Source organism: Alosa sapidissima, chromosome 7 (assembly GCF_018492685.1).
Source record: "Alosa sapidissima isolate fAloSap1 chromosome 7, fAloSap1.pri, whole genome shotgun sequence".
NCBI classification, from domain to species: domain Eukaryota; kingdom Metazoa; phylum Chordata; class Actinopteri; order Clupeiformes; family Clupeidae; genus Alosa; species Alosa sapidissima.
In genome coordinates this window covers 19,395,971-19,415,970 of record NC_055963.1, presented here as the reverse complement: position 1 = coordinate 19,415,970, position 20,000 = coordinate 19,395,971, and the positions used below count along the sequence as shown (strand labels likewise).

The 20,000-nt window shown below is 45.2% G+C and overlaps 2 protein-coding genes across 2 annotated transcripts in view; both read left to right on the top strand.

The window, feature by feature from the left end:
* ccm2l (CCM2 like scaffold protein) overlaps positions 1-10,422 on the top strand; it is a 12,059-nt gene extending 1,637 nt beyond the window's left edge. Inside the window, exons 2-10 of the mRNA XM_042099152.1 lie at positions 970-1,134; positions 2,135-2,218; positions 3,601-3,784; positions 4,098-4,744; positions 5,503-5,632; positions 6,242-6,305; positions 7,560-7,716; positions 8,624-8,762; positions 10,029-10,422. Of these exons, the coding sequence (XP_041955086.1) occupies positions 970-1,134; positions 2,135-2,218; positions 3,601-3,784; positions 4,098-4,744; positions 5,503-5,632; positions 6,242-6,305; positions 7,560-7,716; positions 8,624-8,762; positions 10,029-10,309 (1,851 nt within the window). The 3' untranslated portion in view covers positions 10,310-10,422. The remainder of the gene's footprint in view (positions 1-969; positions 1,135-2,134; positions 2,219-3,600; positions 3,785-4,097; positions 4,745-5,502; positions 5,633-6,241; positions 6,306-7,559; positions 7,717-8,623; positions 8,763-10,028) is intronic.
* A 2,446-nt stretch (positions 10,423-12,868) lies between these two features.
* Positions 12,869-20,000, top strand: part of cables2b (Cdk5 and Abl enzyme substrate 2b) — a 32,413-nt gene continuing 25,281 nt past the window's right edge. Inside the window, exon 1 of the mRNA XM_042099155.1 lies at positions 12,869-13,449. Coding sequence (XP_041955089.1) covers positions 12,908-13,449 — 542 coding nt within the window. The 5' untranslated portion in view covers positions 12,869-12,907. The remainder of the gene's footprint in view (positions 13,450-20,000) is intronic.

The following is a 20,000-nucleotide window of genomic DNA, read 5'->3' as shown; positions in this document are numbered from 1 at the left end:
GCACCAGCTGTTCCTCAGGGGTGACAGTTGCCCTCGTCCTGCCTCTCTCCTGCCCACTCTCTTCAACCACACCTTAGATTATGGACCAGCCCATACATAGACCGTATTTTCCGGACTATAAGTCGCACCAGTCAAAAAGTGTGACTTATAGTCCGAAAAATACGGTACACACACACACACACACACACACACATACACACACGCACGCACACACACACACACAAACACTCACACACTCTCTGCCAGACACACAAACACACACGCACACATTTATATCTGCGTTTACACATACACAGGTTTACAGGTGCATTTCTCACAGGCTGTACCCAGCCCCTCCCATCCCTACCCAGTCTTTGGTAGAAATGAGTTTGTAATTAGGGAGTGATGTGATACAGCAGGAATGAAAAAAATGGAGGATTCATCATGATGAGAAAGTGCTGACAGCAGGGTGTTGGGAGTGTGTGGCTTTCTGTCCCTACATCACTCAGCAGCTTGTGACACATCACTCAACATGTGACATGATGTGTTTGACTGCCCCCTCAGTCATCTTCATGACATGACAGCTAGACACACACTCACCCACCGGCCCCTGCTGCAGGTGCAATACACTTCCTAAATGTACTCAGTTCTTGCTATTCATTATTAGAGTGTTTATTGGAAAGTTACTAATATAAGAAACACACAGCAGTTCTTGATCAGTTGTCCCGTCCTTGTATTGGTTTTTAAGTATATATTTGGGGGCATTTTACCTTTATTGTGATAGGTCAGTAAAGAGAGATTGACAGGAAGTGAGTGGGAGAGAGTGATAGGATTAAGAAATGACCCGAACTCAGGGTCCCCGTGGGCATTCGGACCCGAATGTGGTACGGGTGCTGTGGCCAATTGCGCCACAGCGCCCCCAGACTCTGTGATATTGCATAATGTGTGCGCTCTCTCGGGATACTGAAGTCCAGTGTGCCTGTCTCGCAGGGCTTCATGTCCCCCATTAAGAGGCTGGTTTCCTCCAAGGCGGCTCGACACCAGGCGGACAAGGGGAACGTGCGCCGGCCACTCCACACGGTGCCCCTGTACCCGCCGGACTACCTCATCCACCCCGAGAGGCTCATCTATGACTACGTGGAGAAGGAGGTCAAGGTCAGCTGGAGGTCAACAGGATGCTGCCAGGGCTTGTTCATACAAACAAACAAACAAACACACAAACAACACAGGCACACGCTGCTAGCACACGCGTGCATTGCACATAGTCACATGTGCACAGTCATGCATGTGCACATCATCGGCTCATTCACACACATGCCTACACGTGCACCTGCCCATAGAGTTTCACTCACTCACACGCACGCACACACACACACACACACACATGCCTACACCTGCCCACAGAGCTTCACTCACTCACGCGCACAACAGAGCTGCCAACTCTCACACATTGCGAGTGAGATTCATTCATTTGATTAGCTCCATGCACTCTTACACCAATCGAATGCGTGAAGGTTGGCAGCTCTGCACAATCACATTATAAGTATAAGTATAAGTATATATACTCTTTTGATCCCGTAAGGAAAATTTGGTCTCTGCTTTTATCCCAATCCGTGAATTAGTGAAACACACTCAGCACACAGTGAACACACAGTGAGGTGAAGCACACACTAATCCCGGCGCAGTGAGCTGCCTGCAACAACAGCGGCACTCGGGGAGCAGTGAGGGGTTAGGTGCCTTGCTCAAGGGCACTTCAGCCGTGCCTAGAGGTCGGGGTTCGAACCGGCAATCCTCCGGTAACAAGTCCGAAGCGCTAACCAGTAGGCCACGGCTGCCCCAACATTCACTAGTGTTACCCTTGCATGTATTGTAAGTACATGTGTACGTTTTTGGGCCTGATGGAGCTTTGAAAGATTGATGGCCTTGGATCAAATGATTGATCAAATGAGTTTCACTAGCAGCTACAGCGCTGGAAAAAAATAATTTTGAATATGACCAACAACTCATTTGTCGGCAACCATAGGATGACACCAGAAAAATGTGCAGTTGTCTCTTATTTTTTTCCAGAGCTGTAGCAGACCCATATTCAGAAATCAATTAGAGTAATGAGTATGATTTTGTGACTTCTTGACCATTCTTCTCTATTTGTCTCCAGTTCCTGGGCCACCTGACATGGGTGTCCTGTTCCCTCAACCCCTCCAGCAGAGATGAGCTTCTGCAGCTTCTGGACACAGCCAGGGTGAAGTACTCTCTGTAGTACAGCCACAACAAGGCACTATTCAGTATATCAGTATACCCACTTCTCTATGTGTCAACAAAATGTGTGTGTGTGTGTGTGTGTGTGTGTGTGTGTGTGTGTGTGTGTGTGTGTTGTGTGTGTGTGTGTGTGTGTGTGTGTGTGTGTGTGTGTGTGTGTGTGAAGGTGTGAGTGTGTGTGTAGGTGTGAGTGTGTGTGTGTGTGTGTGTGTGTGTGTGTGTGTGTGTGTGTGTGTGTGTGTAGGTGTGTGTGTGTGTGTGTGTGTGTGTGTGTGTGTGTGTGTGCGTACCGAATACACAGGTTTGCATTTCCAGACAGGGATTAAGTCTGACCGTGGATTTAAATTTGGCAATCAGTGTAGCATCAACATTGTGAACATTATTTAGTCTAAAAGCAAGCATAATCCTTGCCTGGGAAATGGGCCGACTGAGATGTTAACAGACGTGGTCCTAAAAAGAATTACAGAGAAGTAATCCAGGTTCTGCTTTTCTCCCAAATCCCCGGTAAATTAGGTTAGAAAACAGACATGTAAGTTTTGGAGGTGAAGGGATTTGGTCTGCGATAAGCGGCGGCGCTCTTCTCAGAAACCCTCCTCTCTTCTCAGAAACCCTCCTCTTCTCCGAAGACCAAATAAACCTCTCTTTAGGCCCCCTGCACTCCAGCTCTCAAATTTGCGGAAGGATAATTGGTTGAGCACTGCAACAGAGGATGAACAGGCAAATAGGCACATAAATGGGTGTACAGAGGGTTGAAAGAACAAACAAAAGAACAAATTAAATTGCATAATATTGCATTTTTTTTCTCATTCAGTAGCGTAAGAAGATAGGAGCCCCAAATTATGAATGGATTTGAGCAAGCATTCGCAAGCAACTGTCTGCACAGATGTAATGAGATATTGACCGCAGAGTGAAACTTGATTTTTTGCTCATATATTTGTTTAGAAGACATCTAAATTCTGTCTGAGACTGGCTTACTGGCTTATTGACTGACTGTGTTTTCTGACTAAATGAAATATGAATGAATTGGTAGATTGAAAGAAGAAATGAAAATAGACATAAATGAATGAATGAATGAATGAATGAATGAATGAATGAATCAGTGAATGAATGGTTGGATGAATGAATGAATGATGAATCAATCAATCGATCAAACAAACAATCAATCAATCAGTGAGTCAGTCACTCAGTCAGCCAGAAGTTCCAGACTCAGCTAGTATAGTGAATATCTTCTTATGCATGTGCTGCAGAGCCTCAGAGATCAAAGAGCGAAGTGGTCAAAGTAGGACAAGATGCTCATCCAGGCGTACAGCTGACACGTGAGCTTAGAGCCAAACTGAGGCTTTGCTGTTTGTCTGTGGGCTGCAGAAGCTGAAGGTGCTGCCGCTGAAGACCAGCCCGGAGCAGGACTGCATCCTGAGCCTGTCGGCACGCTGCCTTCTGCTCACCTGGAGGGACAACGAGAAGCTGCTGCTGCGCATCCCCACGCACGAGATCGCCGCCGCATCCTACCTGAGAGACGACGCCCTGCACCTGCTCGTGCTCAAGACGGGTATGAGTGGGGATAGACACACACACACACACACACACACACACACAAACTCACACGAGAACATAATCACCATTATAAACATATCATGTTTGTGTTGCTTGTCTAGGTTTTGTCTCAAAAGGCCTCAAAAAGAATATGTCCCTAATATACAGCAATAATGTGTTCTCAAGCATATATCCTCATCATGTGCTCCTGTTCATCTGAATCAGCTGCGATGCTCACAGTACACTGTTTGTATGCGTGCTCGCTTATTTCTTTGTGTGTGTGTGTATGTGTGTTTGTTTGTTTGTTTGAACATATGGGCATGCTGTAGGTCTGAATGTGGACACAGTGCTGGCTGGGGACAGCCTGGAGAAGAAGTCCGGGGGCATTGAGGGTCGCCGGCAGACCATGAGCAACGCAGACCCCCGGCCAGCAGGGGGCACTATGGAGCGGCGCCACACCATCTGTGGCGTGGACTGGAAACCCTCCTCACGCCAGAGCAGAGAGAGCCAGCAGCAGCAGCAGCAGCAGCAGCAGCAGCAGGCTGGGGTCAAGGGTGGTGGGGTGGGGGGCCCCACTGGAGGAGGTGGTGGTGGGAGCCTCGAGCGCAAACGCGTTTCAGGCAGCTGGGAGCGTCGGCAGACCCGGAGGGCCGGCGGGGGGAGCTGGGAGAAGCGACCCATGAGCGGCAGCTGGGGGGACCGGCGACCAGTAGGGGGCAGCTGGGAGCGGCGCGTGCCCGGGGTGGGGGGTAGCTGGGAGAAGAGACACGGGCCAGGCGGGGGCAAGCCAGGGGGTGGTAGCTGGGAGCGGAAGCACACGCCCGGGGGCAGTTGGGAGCGCAGGCACGCCTGCACAGGCAGCTGGGAGCGGGGCAAGGTCTATGGGAGCTGGGAGAGGAGGAACCACAACCCCCTGGAGCCCACGCCCTGCCCAGATGCCTACTGCAACCTGGTCATCCTGGCCGTGGAGAACAGGGTAAGGTCAATCAAGAACAATCAAGGTCAATCAAGTTCACTGCTAATTGATCAACAGTCAATCAAGTTCACTGCTAATTGATCAACGGTCAATGTTTTCCACCCAACATGGCATCAGTTTTTGCCCATTTCCATTGCTGAGGAAAACTACAGGGATTAAGCCTTAGAAATGGATAGATTTGTCGGTTAAGTGAATGTGACACTGCACAGTCAGAGAAAAGCTTACACAAGACAGTGCAGTGACCGACCGTCCACTGAGATCTGACTGAGCTGTGTTGCTTTACAAACACAGCCACTTAGTATGGACTCCCAGGGTGATGCAATGCAATGGCTTATGTAATACTGTCTCAAGGGTGTGTGTGTGTCTGTGTTGATGTGCACACGTGCAAATGTGTGTGTGTGTGTGTGTTTGTCTGTTTGACTGTGTGTGTGCGTGTGTGTGTGTGTGTGTGTGTGTGTGTGTGTGTGTGTCAGACATTGCTGAGCCAGATCCAATTGCTGTGAGGAGTTTTACAGCATGTGCACAGACAGCATAAACATCCAATGGGCATGACCGTTACATTCCCTATGGACAATCTATTACTTCTAGCTCAGCTGACGTAACTATTAAAGATGTTACTAGGAAAAATATGGGTAAAAAAAAACTGATTTTTGAAATTATTAACATTCTGTTTGGCACACAATGTTCTGTATCAGGCCATCTGTATCATGGAGTTCTGTTGTAAATTACTGTCCATTATGATCCCATCTTACGTATAGGATGCTGCCGAGGAGTACTGTGCGCTCATTTGTCAGATGTTCCAGATTATCTACGGGCAGCAGACCATTGAGTGTGTGGACAGGGCGGGCTTCCACTACACCATGCCTGACCGCTATTGGTTACAGAGAAGTGAGTGACAGCTGTCCCCCTGGGAGGGTAAATCCCCGCCAGTCAGGCCCCGAGTCTGTGCTGCTCACAGAGGCGTACTAATGCATTGTGACATTATGCTCAATCCTCATTTAGATGGGTGTTGCTGTACTTTAGCATTGACTGTCAAAGTAGAGAAAAAAACTACACTCCCTACTACATGTGCGTGCAGACACACACACACACGCACACACACACACACATACATATATACACACACACAGACACACACACACACACACACACACACATACATACACACAGACACACAGACACACACACACACACAGGCAGACACACACACTGATAGACATACATACACATGCAAGCATGCACATACTGTTTTCATATGCTTTTAATCCTCATTCCACTATCACAGCCTAACAGATGGGTTTAGTCGGACATACATTTTCAACAGTGCAACAGAGCTCCGCTTTGATAAATTTGCTTCTCAGTGGGGAAGAGGGGGGTCACATCCACTGAGGCCAACCATTTTGTTAGCTGCTGATGATGCCGACTAATGGGTCCTTATTTTTCTCCCTCTCATTCCTTCTCCCTGTCTCGCTCCATCCCTCTCCTTTGGTTGCCAAGGTGACAGCTGCTTGACAGATATGACATACGGCTATGACGCTGACTTCAGCTGCTGTAGCTCCTTGTAAGTAAACACCAAAACCAAAGGGAGAGAGGCAGGAACAGGCAGACGTGACCATCTGTGTGTGTATGTGTGTGTGTGTGTGTGTGTGTGTGTGTGTTATTGGTGTTTCTGTTTTATTTGTGCACGGACAAACTGTTTCAGTCTTTTAGAACCTCACTCATAGTGCAACGTGCAGAAGCTCATGCAGTCTACTGTCCTACAGATGGACAGGAAGTGCTCATGCAGTCTACTGTCCTACAGATGGGCAGGTGGTGCTCATGCACTACTGTCCTACAGATGGACAGGAAGTGCTCATGCAGTCTACTGTCATACAGATGGACAGGAAGTGCTCATGCAGTCTACTGTCATACAGATGGGCAGGAGGGTTTGAGCCAAATGCCAAAGTACAGGCATAATTACAGTTGATGTACAGTATGCTTACACCACAGATTGCAAATCACACCCAGACATCACAGTCCCACAGGGGGCAGTTTACACTAGGGTTCTCTCTAGCACCGTATCTCAATTTTCAATTTCAATTCAATGAGCTTTTTTGGCATGACTGTAAGTGTTACAATGTTGCCAAAGCAGTAGTTACATCAAATAATTAGCAATAATAATAATAACAATTGACATGGACTATGGAGAATAATAAAAATAATAGAACATTAGAGCACACACACACACACACACTCACATATACACACACCCACCCACGCCACACACTCCACCCCCTCCCCCAAACATACACACAAAAGCACACAATGGAGAAAAGAAAAAAAAAAGAAGCAAAGAAAGGAAAGATAAATGTACATATTTGCTTGCCTAGTGGCTGTCTCGTGCTTTATTGCATTCTGTGACATATCGTGCCGCTAGTGGTAATAAGGTGTCATTCTGTACATTTTTAAAATTCGGATATTATTTTTTCAAATTTTGTGAAATATATTAATCTGATGTTTTCAAATTTTTTACAATGTAAAAGAAAATGTTTTTCATTTTCGATTTCTTGTGTGCAGCATGTGCATACCCTCTCCTCTTTCGGTTGCCATGTTTGTTTGTTGCGGCCTCTCTCTATGGCCAATGTGTGGTCACTATGTTAGTGCTGGCTATGGTGGTATCTCTCTCCCTCTGTCTCCTAGGCCTTAATTAGCACCTTAGCTTCTGGTCCTCCAGGGCACTCTCAGGCCTAGCTTCTAGTAGTTGTTTGTTCCCGCCGTATACACATCATAACACGGCTTAACGGAAGTGGATGAGAGGAGATGCTTGTTTCCACAGTGATGGCTCAGACGCCTTTGACCCGTACTACAGCGAGACCTACAGCGAGAGCTCGTCACTATCCTACCAGGGCTCGCACCGGAGCCTGGCGTCGGTGCACAGCGACGGCGAGCCCAACAACGCCTGCGTGCAGCTCATGCAGGAGTACATGATCACGGTGAGGAGAGGAGAGAGCAAGAGGAGGGGTGGGAGAGGAAGAGGAGGGGTGGGGACCTGAGAGATGGCATGCAGGCATGACAGTGTGTGTGTGTGTGTGTGTTTGTTTAATGAATCTGTTGATGCCTGCGCAAGTGAGCATGAGGTGAGAGCAGGACCTTGTTGTGGGTGTCACAGCTGTGATGCGTTGTGTTAAAGAGTGGCATGGGGGTTTGGTTGATTTGACAGGTACATCAACTTGGGGATGGGCTTTTGATGGTTGGTTGCCTGTTGCCATCTAGACCCAACTGTTTAGAGGATTTTTTTCTGTGCTGGCAAAAGGCATGGTTCTTCAATAACATCCCATTCAGTCTTTTCTTTCACCAAAAATTCACCTGTAGTGGTTCAGTGGTTTTAAGTTTACTTATCTAGTCTGCTTGCTTCTGTATCCCAACAAGAGCACAAAACTTAATGGTTAAGTGTCAGTTAGTCAGTGAGTTGTGTCATGTCTAGTCAAATCAAGTCAGTCAAGTCAATGCTTTACTGCCAATACGACAAAACATCACCTGGAATTTGGTTTAGTGTAAGGCTCAGGACTGACAGCACAGACAGTACAGACAGTGCAGCACAGACAGTACAGACAATGCAACATACACAACTCATACAAGAATGTATGCTCATTCATAAGAGTATTATAAGACGTTTCCTTGTGGGTGCCTTACTCATACCAGATGGAGAGGACAGAGATTAGCAATGTCAACATTCGTCACTATCTCCATTGGCAAATCACTGAATGCTAAATTATGACCCTTGTTAGTTTGTTGTTGGCCAAATGTCTCGGTCCATCTGTGCATACAAACTTGTGTCCAAGTTCTCGGTTTGTGTGTCTGACGCGGTCCCCTGTGCTCGCACTCCTCTGTGCTTCACAGCTCCGAAACAGGCTGAGTCCCCAGGAAATCCAGCGCTTCGCCGTGCTGCTCCGCGAGTACCGGATGGGCGCCCCCATCGACGAGTTCTGCTCCGACCTGCTGCAGCTCTACGGGGACACCCGCAAGTTCCTGCTGCTCGGTGAGCTGTCCAATCACAGGCCAGGGCTCTTCAAGAAATTCTAGAATTCTAATAATAATGATAATAATAATAATGATAATAATGTTGATCACTGTGTTCTATGAGAGCCCCAGAGCCTTTCGAATCATTCTAACTTCTAACCCATCTAGCCTTGCAGCACATCAGATCACAAGCCTCCATTACCTCTCTCCTTATGGACTGCTTTGGTGTCTTCCGTAGGCTTTTGTCAGTAAACGTGGTGAATTTTTTTGTGCCTTTATGTCCTATGAATATTCATCAGCAATTAGGCCTGGCATTGTGCATGGAGTGGACTATGAGTGATTGGCACTCACCGCTGGTCTGTTAAAGAGATAAAAATGAAAGCTTACTCATGGTGCACAGAAGTAAATATGAAGAAGGAATATGAATATGCATGGCCACCTGTCCTAATCCCGTGTAACTAATGAAAGGTATGGACAAGGATCTATTGCTCCAAAAGGTGCTGCCAAAGACATTAAGACAAAGTGTGGAGAGCGCATGAACACACTTCTCCATCTGACCTGATAGAAATGCACATTTGTGGCTGTTAGTGCTGGCTAATTCTTCACACTAGTCGACACTGTTGGCATGCATCACTGGCAACAAAGTGTAGACCAGAAAGCAAAGTAGAAAAAGGTTTGGCATGCAAAAACATGTGCGCACACACACACACACAGCCAGTCACGCAGACTTTCATTCAATCACACTCACATTTGTGTGTGTGCTGTCAAATCCTGAACAGAGACACTAAATGGAGTGTAGTAATGTCTTTATTTTCCTCAGGCTTTTCCCTGGATAGATAGATGTGTCTGTTGAGGTAAACAAATAATGAGCTAATGTCATTGATTCAATGACATTGTGTGTGTGTGTGTGTGTGTGTGTGTGTGTGCGCATGCATATGCATGTGCCTTTGTTTGTGTGTGGGTGTGTGTGTGTGTGTGTGTGTGTGTGTCAGTCTATCCATCCGTGTTTGTGTGTGAGTGTGTGTGTCTGCGCACATCCTCAAGTTCTACTCCTGCTGTTTTGTGGTCTCTGCGAGAAGAATACAGATTCCACAGTAATTCATCTCAGAAAAACAAACTCATTCCCTCTGTCCTGGCTCCTCTTCTCATAAGCGCCTCCATGGCTGGCACACAAAGGCAGACGTTTGATCCGCAATGACTGTTCAGCACGGCCAGGACAGGCAGTAGAAAGTTCTGTTTTATGTGCCAGTTGTGACACTCTCACTCCCCCTCTATACCTCTATAGGTATGCGGCCATTCATCCCAGACAAGGACGTGGGAGTCTTCGAGAGCTTTCTGGAAGGCATCGGAATCCGGGAGGGCGGGATCCTCACGGACAGCTTTGGGCGCATCAAGCGCAGCATGAGCAGCACCTCGGCGACGGCTGTCCGTGGTTACGACAGCTGGTCCCTCCCATCCGGCTCGCAGGACTTCAACCGGCGGATCAGTGACATCACGCACGACATCGAGGCCCTGGGGTTTGAGGAGGGAGACGGGGACATAGAGGAGGAGGATTATTACCTGTGAGCGGGAGCTGCTTTGTTTGTGTGTGTGTGTGTGTGTGTGTGTGTGTGTGTGTGTGTGTGTGTGAGTGTGTATGTGGGAGAGAGTGAAAGAGAGAGAGAGACAGAGAGAGAGAGTCTGTGTGTATATGTGTGTGTCTGTCTGTCTGTGGGTTTGTGTGTGTGTGTGTGTGTGTGTGTGTGTGTGTGTGTGTGTGTGGGTTTGTGTGTGTGTGTGTGTGTGTGTGTGTGTGTGTGTCTGTCTGTGGGTTTGTGTGTGTGTGTGTCTGTGTGTCTGTGTGTCTGTGTGTGGGTTTGTGCATGATGCAGACAGAGAATAGAAGGCAGAGCAAGAGAGATCAAAAGCATCCGCATGGAGATAACTCTATGAAAGAGGAGCTGTTTTGACACAGAGTCAAAGCAGCACTCATCCCACAGTGAAACGAATCCGCTTTAGCTCTGCGAACCTCGTAGTAAAAAACAGTGTTTTAACAAGTCATTTATAAACGCAGGCACTCTGTGGGCTACAGCCCAGAACTGTTTATGATAAATGGGCCTTTTGCATCCTTTGCATCCAGTCATTTCCATTCGATTTGCATACAAGTTGATCTACACATCATGGAGTCTGATGTTGTAAACGCCAAAATAATTGGAGAGAAAGCATCAGAATGAATGAGAAAGGCTGTGAAATTAGAAGAAATGGTGTCTTTGTCCTAAAGGAATTTAAACAGGGTATAATAGCAAAGGGCACATACAGTTTAGGTGGGATGGAGTGAAAGTGCAAAAGAGAAGAAGAGGTGGAGAGGAGGAGACGAGGGAAGAGAGATAGCAGAAAATAGAGCGAGAGAGGGAGAGGCAGCAAGAGAGTGAGAGAGGGAAAGGGAGCGAGAGAGCTGGGTCATTGTGGATGCACGGTAATCGGGAGTGGCATGGGGATGGTCGGCCCAGCCTGCTGAGCATAAATTGCCCTCCCTGGGGGAAATGTGTTATGAAATAGGGCAGCTCAGCCAGCATGCGCAGTGGTGGCACCGTGACCTTCCCACAGGCCCCTGCCTCTCTCTCACCCCTCCAGTCTCTGCCAGCCAGATGAGGCACACGGATGACTGCACAAGTCCCTAGGGGCCAGCAAAGGGCACCTACAGCTCTGACTCTGACCGTTTCTTATGTAATCACGAAGAACGTGCGAGAGGGGGGGGGGGGTCTCTCATCCTGAGTTTATGTATCACAAAAAATAGAATTACGTGACGTCACTGTTTATGTAACATCATAAAACAAAAATACTCTCAGAACAGCAAAAAGATAACAAGCATAAACATTCGTCATGGAATGATAACACACAATGTCATTAAAAGCCCTGCAGCCATTTTTAGCTTCTGTAAGAAGGGAGGCTCTAACACAGAAGTCAAGTCAGCAGATATCAGTTGGAGCAGTGCAGTCAGTCAGGGATAAGTGTGCCAGCCAGCCAGCCAGGCCCAGCCACGGGCTATTTAAGAGGGTTTGCTATGCACCGCCAGCTGCCAAAGTATCACAGTCGTCAGTAAATATCGCCACTCGAATCAGCTAAAAATGTTTGCAAAAAGTGCATTCATTGAAAAATTGTAAAAAAAAAAAACATGCACAATTTTTAATTGTTTTAAGTATGTGTCACACATGGAGGGAAATGCAAAGAACTGATACATTGCTGTGGTCATAGATTGCAGTAGGGAGGGTCAGATTTTAGAGGTGTATTACCAGTATGTGAATGGGTTATACACTGGGTGATACAGTTGTCATTACAGCCTTATTAGCCATAATAAATCATGGAGGAGCGAATTTTTATAGAAAGATGAAATGCAGCTTTTTTTCTCTGTGATAGCAATAGATAGATGAAAAACAGGTAAATGTTATTTAAACAGTTGAAGACCTCAAGTTGTTTTACTGACTACTGTAGGATCTACTGTGGGTTTCACCGAATAAACAACATGATGTAGAAATCTGTTTGCTTCTTGGCCTTTTCATTAGAACTCAAAACCAAATATCGTAGAGTGTGGCACTCTAGAATCTTGGCTCAAAACTACTCATTTTCTGTGTTCAAAACACATTCAAGGTAGGGGTGAGATTCCTGTCAATGTCTGAAGTTTGTTGCCTAGGCCTACCTGCTGCCATAACTTCAGCTCCCTGAAAGTGGTTAACAGTAACTTTAGTTATAGAATAGCCTAATTATTATCCATATAATAATGACATATATATATATTTTTTATAGATATATTTCACAGTAGGCTTTAAGGAATTCTGTAATGTAGGCCTACCCTGCTCTGTACACACACAGTGCTATTTTGTAAGATATTCTGTAGCCTATGGATTTGATTATAAAATGGCTTCATGGCGGCAGTGTTATTTTTCAGGGAGATGAACACAACTAGGCAAGGTGAATTAGACAGGACTAAACAAAACCTGCAGCTTTGTCCGCCTGTAGAAGTATTAAACCCTGTACTGATGAAGGCAGAGGCCAATGAAATTCTTCTACGCGCTTGGTACTTAACATACCGTCACGCTGCAGACCAATGGGTCTTTAGTGGGCGTGAGCAGCTGTCTCGAGCCGGGTAAAATGCTTTGAGTGTAGCCTAGTACCGTTTACTTGAGAATGGCGGCTGCTGCCTGCAGTGCGCACTGTGCGTTGGGCAGTAGTAGCAGTAAACCGCAGAAAGAGCACCTGAGGAGAAGTCGGGATTCGCGCAGGCGACAGGCAGCCTTGCTGTTCCTTAGTAACATTTCTTTGGACGGACGGCCCGTACAGCATGTTAACAATGCCAACCAGCTGAGCCACAGAGACAGCGAATTCCTAGGTATCGACAATGGATCAACAAATGCAGCCCGGCTGTCACCTGCGACGAGTAGTTGTGGGACCTTTCATAATCTTTCAGCCTCAGTTAGCTGTGGGGCTGTCAGTTCCGTGCCGAGACTTGGGGTCATCAACGTCCCTCTTCTGGTGTTGCCTTCGGACTCTGGGTGCAATGATGCTGGGACCACCGAGGTATTTCTGGAGAGGGGAAGAGGGTCTTTCTCCTCACAGGGGAATCTTCTTTCTCCAGCCAGTCTTCAGCCGACTCCTCTCGGACCTCGAAAGTCGCCAACATTACACTCTGTTCATAGCTGCAACTCTGTGTCTTCAGATTCTCGGCCAAGGTGAGTGATAAACAGTTCACCTGTTATCTGACGAAATGCTGTGGAGGACAACGGCACATTTAAGTCATATTGTTTATTTTCCATGTTAACCATTGTCAATGAAACTAGATAAGTCTGTATAGTCTGCCTATACTGTAGGCTACTGCACTACTAATTTCAATACAGTATATTCTACAATAATGTAGCATAATTGCGAGAAACTCAACTATCTTCCAGAACGTCATAATTGCTTATCTTTCTTGTGCTTCTTGCTCACAATCACAAGCAGCAAGCTGGTTATCTAAAGAGTTAAGCAACCAAATTAATCGTCAGTTAAAAGGTAAAAAAAAAAAGACTGTTCTTGGGTGGCTTCGCGGATGAATTCACCAAAAACGAGTGAGTTACTTCCGCTTTTGTAGTCCCTCAGTTCTGTCAATTGACGTTTCCCACTCTTTTATTAACTACAGATTGTTATTTATACTGTGTTCTGTGAGTTTGTTTAAGTATGAACACTTATCAGTCTTGAGAAGAACATACTGTGGAGCTGATCAGACCTGCTGTTGATAGGCTATACTAAGTTTCAGGATACACACCCTTCTTCCAGCATGCTGTCACACTACAACGGTGACTGTGGGCGGATACAAGAGTGGAACTAAATGACTTCTGACTCACAGCAAACGCGTTGCCGTCACAAGAATTGACAAATTAGGCCTAGTTTTTCAGCACAACACACAGGAATAACGTAAGCGGTTTATTGCGAAATCCAAACACCTTCCCATGCAGTGGCATAATCAGCTTTAAAAATATCTATTGCAATTGAGTACCAGTCTTAGCACGTTTGAAATAATAATTATTTTGCAATAGGGCCTACTAGCTACAATTGTAGGCCATAGAGAGATTATAGAATTTAAATCAAATTGTGTGAATTCCAAACATGCCTCATTTCCCCCCAGTGAAACACCACATTTGGAATTAGGTTATAAAATACACTTCTCACTTGTGCTTCAGACACTATTGCTCAATTTTCAAATGAACGAAGCACATACAGTATTCAAATTACATTGAGCTATATGCAAAATATGATGCAATGTTATATGTTATAGAGCCATACACCATAGCCTTAACTTACATGCAAAATGGTGGGCTGTCGTAAAATAGGCACAAAGTAGATATTGAAATTAAACTTTCTCCTCTCTCCAAATTCTTACCTCGGTGTAGCATTTTAAGTAGAAGTGAACTCTAAATGTCAGTGCTTGTAACAACTTTGCGAAACATTTCGCAAGAACGCAGTGTAAAGTTGGTACAAGGTACAAGGTACAAGGTACAAAACCAATTGTTCTTTAATTATCAAAGTAGATATTGAAATGAAACTTTGTTTTCATTTACTTTGTTTTCATTATTAGGCTTCTGAATATCCACTTTTAGGCACTCCTTTGCTTTTTCTACTACACTTCCAACACTGTGGCATAGTCATTCATTCCCTTTTTCAAGTTTAACTATTCTTGGACCCTTAGATCCTTCAGAGGCACATTTTATCGATAGCCAGGAGGAGATGAGAAGGGTGGAGTAGAGCTGACAGGCTTGTTAACAAAGGGAAGAATGTTTGATACATCTGGTTTGAGGTACTAAATGAACCATAGGTCTTTTGTTTTCCCAGCTGGGCTGTGAAAGCATAGAAGTTTGTTTGTATGTTCAACTTTTCATTATATTTATTATATCCCTGAGCTGTTCATCCTCAGGGTCTCCATAGGTTGTTATTTTTTAATAACGTTATTATAACGTTTCTATTTTTATGTCGATATTAGGATTCTCCCTCTCACATTTTCACTCACATAGACACACACACACACAGACACACACACACACACATACACACACACACACACACACACACACACATATACACACACCACAACACATTAACACACACAATTCCGTACCGTTAACTTCCATGTTTCTCTGGGATTTTGATGACATCACTTCTGTATACGTTTGCCTTAACATGGACATTCTTGTGTGGGAGTGTTTATTTATCTGTGTGTATTCTGGCAGCGGAACTGAAACCACTGCCCTTTTCCCAAATAGATAGATAGATAGATAGATAGATAGATAGATAGATAGATAGATAGATAGATAAATAGATAGATAGATAGATAGATAGATAGATACTTTATTGATCCCCAAGGGGAAATTCAAAGATTCAAATCCCCTGCCTATGTCAAAGCTATCTGTGCTGCTATTATATGTTTGACAATAGCTGGATCTCCAGCACCTGAGTAACCATAAGTAACCCTTTCTCACCTGGGCACTGCTGGGTGCTAATAAATGATAAACTATCATATGGAAATTTATCGGGGTCACTGAATCCTATTGCATTCTCATGACATTAGCAAGCCATCTAACCTGGCTGAATCCCTTCCACACACCTCCTCGCTTGTCCTGCACACACATTCATGGCATGCCATTCCCCTTATCTCAAATCAGTCAGACCTCCAGCTCGTATCACTAGTGTTGACAATAGATGGAGCTGAGAACTGCTCCCCTGAGGTTGCTGGTTCTTAAGCTGACATGCATGACCCACCCATCCCTCCTGTGCAAATACACATAGAGGCACACTGGGCATAAAAATACACGTGCACACGCACACACACACACACACACACACACACGCTCACACACACACACACACACACACACACACACACGTACATGAACACACACACATACAAGTGTGCCAACTGGTCCAGTATGTACGTTGGTAAACCTGGCAAGAGAGCTAGCAGCCAGGGCTTTTAGCTCGATTGCTAGCACACTCGACTTCTGATGCGAGGTACTGCTGTTTGCATGTTCGAGTCTGGGTGTGTGCAGGGCTGAGCCGCACGGTTTAACACAACGCAGGTTACAAACACACACACACATACACACACACACTGAAAGTATTAGTTTGGGTAGGAGCTGCAAATCATATTATGTTGTTCCAAGCTAGACATGCAGCAGAATTACTATTAACTTGATTTGTCACCAACTAATGTAGATGCATGCGCCTCTCAATCACTCCAGACAGACATTTTTTCCTCATGAGGTGAGATATTAGAGAGAGATTGTGAGAGGAGTTTGTTTCAAATGCCATGGGGAAATAGATTCAACTGAGCCTATATTTGTTTAGCAAGACTCCCCACTTCCTCCCCTCCTGTGATGGCTAATAAGAACATAAAAGTAATGTAGCTTTGAGGAAGAAAAAACATTGTTCTTGACAAACTGCCATCAATTGACATGTTTGCATGCATGTTCCCCATTGTTGTGTCTGTGGCTGCTGGAATAATGGACTGCATTTTCAAATCAAATGACATCACATGCTTTTGAAATCTTCTGTTCTTTCTCTTTGTTTTGCTTTCTGGCTGTTACACAACCTTGTTTACAACAATGTTGGTTTTGAAAATGCCCTTACAACCAGAAACAGTCATGCAATGAATTGTGGCACCAGGCCAAAAGGGCAAACATTATGGCAAGGAAGGGCTTTATATGTTTAAGGAGCTCCCGCAAAACCCAGGACCAACAATTCCAGAGACATTTCTCTAGCTATTAGCTTTACAGGAAATGAGAAAAGAGCCCTCAATAATTAAAAACATGAAAACCATGAGGTTTGGCCTAAGAGGAATGATTAAGGTGCACACATACGTTACTGGGGAGCGTGGCTGCAAAAAAAGAGGATTGGCTTAAGTCATTTGTGACCGACGTACTGTATCTAATTTGGCAGGGGAGCGGTGCACTTAAAAACTAGCCCCACCCTCCATCTCCCCGGGAGAAGATAACATCTCTCTCTGCTGTTTGCAGGCCCTAGTACTTCCCTAAATGGCCTTTGCATCACTCCTAATTCAATGATCGCATCAGCGCTATTATTTGCCTAGAAAGGTCAAGTTCACATGTGAGGCCACCAGTGAGGTCTCCTACGGCCCAGTGACCCAGAACCTCTCAATTTTCCAGCGTCATTTTCTAAATGGCCTTACTTGCAGATGATATGCTCTTTCCTCAGCACCATAGCGGAGAGGGACTGCAATAAGAGAACTGAAACCTACCAAGTAACGGTTCTTGGCAGCGTCTTTTTCCCCTCTTGGCATTGTACCTGCCGTAATGACATTATATCTTCCTGCAGTGCAGACAAGCCTGAGGCTTCTCCATGCCTATAGTGAGTATGATACTGCCTTCAGGCAGAAAGGTCCATAATGTGAGGTTGGATTTTTGAGGGTTAGGTTATTAACAAAACTGCACTCAGATGTGAAGATTCTTTCCAACTACTCTTTTATACTCTAAACTATGTCCCTTTGAATACCAACATGTGCATCAGTGAAAACATTTTGAGACCCACCCCAGATGTATCCATTAACAAGTCAAAGAAAATGTGGCTTGTGGATTTATGCAGACTTCCATGAGTTATTTCTGAAGGATAGTGTCACGGTATGCATGCATTACATTTTAAGCATTTAACCCTTAAAGGTGTAGGTTTTTGAACATTCTAAGTTCCGCAACAATTGAAGGTTCTAAAATTCTATGTTGTATTCAATGAACCCAGATATTCTTTAGAACGTTCATTTTCCAACATTCCCGTCACACCGGTGTGACGGTACTCCTTTAAAGGTGCGATTTGTAGGATTGTTACCGAACGTTCTGCAGGCCAAAATCAAAACACTGGTGAATGTTCTCAAGACTACCAAAAGCGAGCCTCTCTTGGGTTGCCAGATGTAATTAAGACTTAGCTAACGTTAGTTGACCTGCAGCTGCTTTAACGTTTCTCCAACCATGACCCAGCTACACATTACGGAAACAGTGAAAACAAAAAATACCTCTCTAACCAACGTAACATATTTATCTGAAGTTAGCGATGCAGATGAAGTTTAGCCTAGGCTACCTGTTGTGGAGAAATATGGGCAGCTCTGCGTCAGACTTGATATTCTTCGTTTGACGAAGACGTCACCATCTCAGGAAGCTCCTCCGATGTCCACTTAATTTGTTTCTTGTTTAAATTTCGGAAATTTGCCTGCCTCTCGTAGGCGTTCATGACTACAACTGACAGCTGTTGACAGTTGGCCTTTGCTAATTTGGCAACCCAAATAGGAGGACTCGCTAGCCCATTATTAATACGCTATTCTAGAATGAATCGTTCAAAACATAAACGAAAATTCCAAGACATTCCGCCCCGTAACTCATTTTTTTTCATGGGGTTTACGGGGTTTTACGGGTTAGAGTAATGTTGTCAAATAAGCCATTAGTTCAATTTATCGTGTTTCCTTACTCTCTGACAACATATGGTGATCATTTTTGGAATGGTTACAGTTTATTTTCCATTATTTCCTACATACTGGACCTTTAAGGGTTAAATTGTCAAACAGTCCATTGTGTCTATTTAGGGAGGGACAGTACACACCAGCCCAAATCTGGTAACACCAAAGTGGACACCCTTATGGCACCCTGTTAATCTTGAACGTGCTACATCATGACGACCTTCCTCTTTTAGCAACCTTTTTAGCCCCTGCATTAATTAAGAACAGATTAGCTGCCCAGTGCCCCAGTACACCTGTGTCTGAGCACAGCTAACCTAGTACTTTTTTATGACACAGTGACATTCACAGCTCCTTTAATGGAAGAGTTGGAAGAGGTGCGCTAATGCCTCGGTCTGTCCCCCAGCGAAGTGAAGGTCGGGATTAAACAACTTTTTTTTTTTTGCCAAATGGCCCATTGACGTGTCAGCGGCCTGCTTGCCTGCCCGCGTTCCTCAATCTGAATGAGTGGCGGTCAGCATGACAGCTTTGAGCCCAGATCAACCACTGATCCTTAGCTTTGGAGATCTGTGCTGCTCTGTACCAGAGATTAGGGGAGGCAGAGTGTACCAGCCCAAGAAAAGAGTGTGGAATGCGAAGACACACTCTCGCTCTCTCTCTCTCACACACTCTCTCTCTCTCTCTCTAACTCTCACACGCACACAAACACACACATGCACACACACACACACACACACACAGAGGAAGACAAACACATGTACATCTGGTGTCCCACAGTCACTGCTGGGTCTTAATGCTGAGTCTACAGTAATCTCCTCTTTCATTCTTGTTTGATGTTTATCTAGTAGCAATCTGCCACATGGCTATTTTGTAATGGGCAAAAAATGAGAACAGTGCCAAAAAAAAGAGAGAGAGGGATTTTTTTTTTATTATGCAAGTTCCACTCACACTAGACTGATATGCTGCTATTGCACCAGTTTGATCCTGTTCTAAAAGATGAAGCCACAATTCAAGCAAAAAGGCCTCACCATTGTTCTATCTCACAAATGATAACGCGTCATAATGTGACACACACACACACATTCCATTTTTGGTCTTAGTCAGGTATGCCTGCATACCACAGTTTTCCGTGATTCTTTTGCTTGGCCAAAGGACAGAATGCCCTTCAGTGGATGGACGGATTGGCTCAGCGTTCCAGCTTAGCGGGGATGGCACATTCTTCTGCTCACCACATCTCATGAATGTAAAGCTAATTCTATTGGAAAAGGGAGAAGCTAGAATAAGTCAAATGCTTAG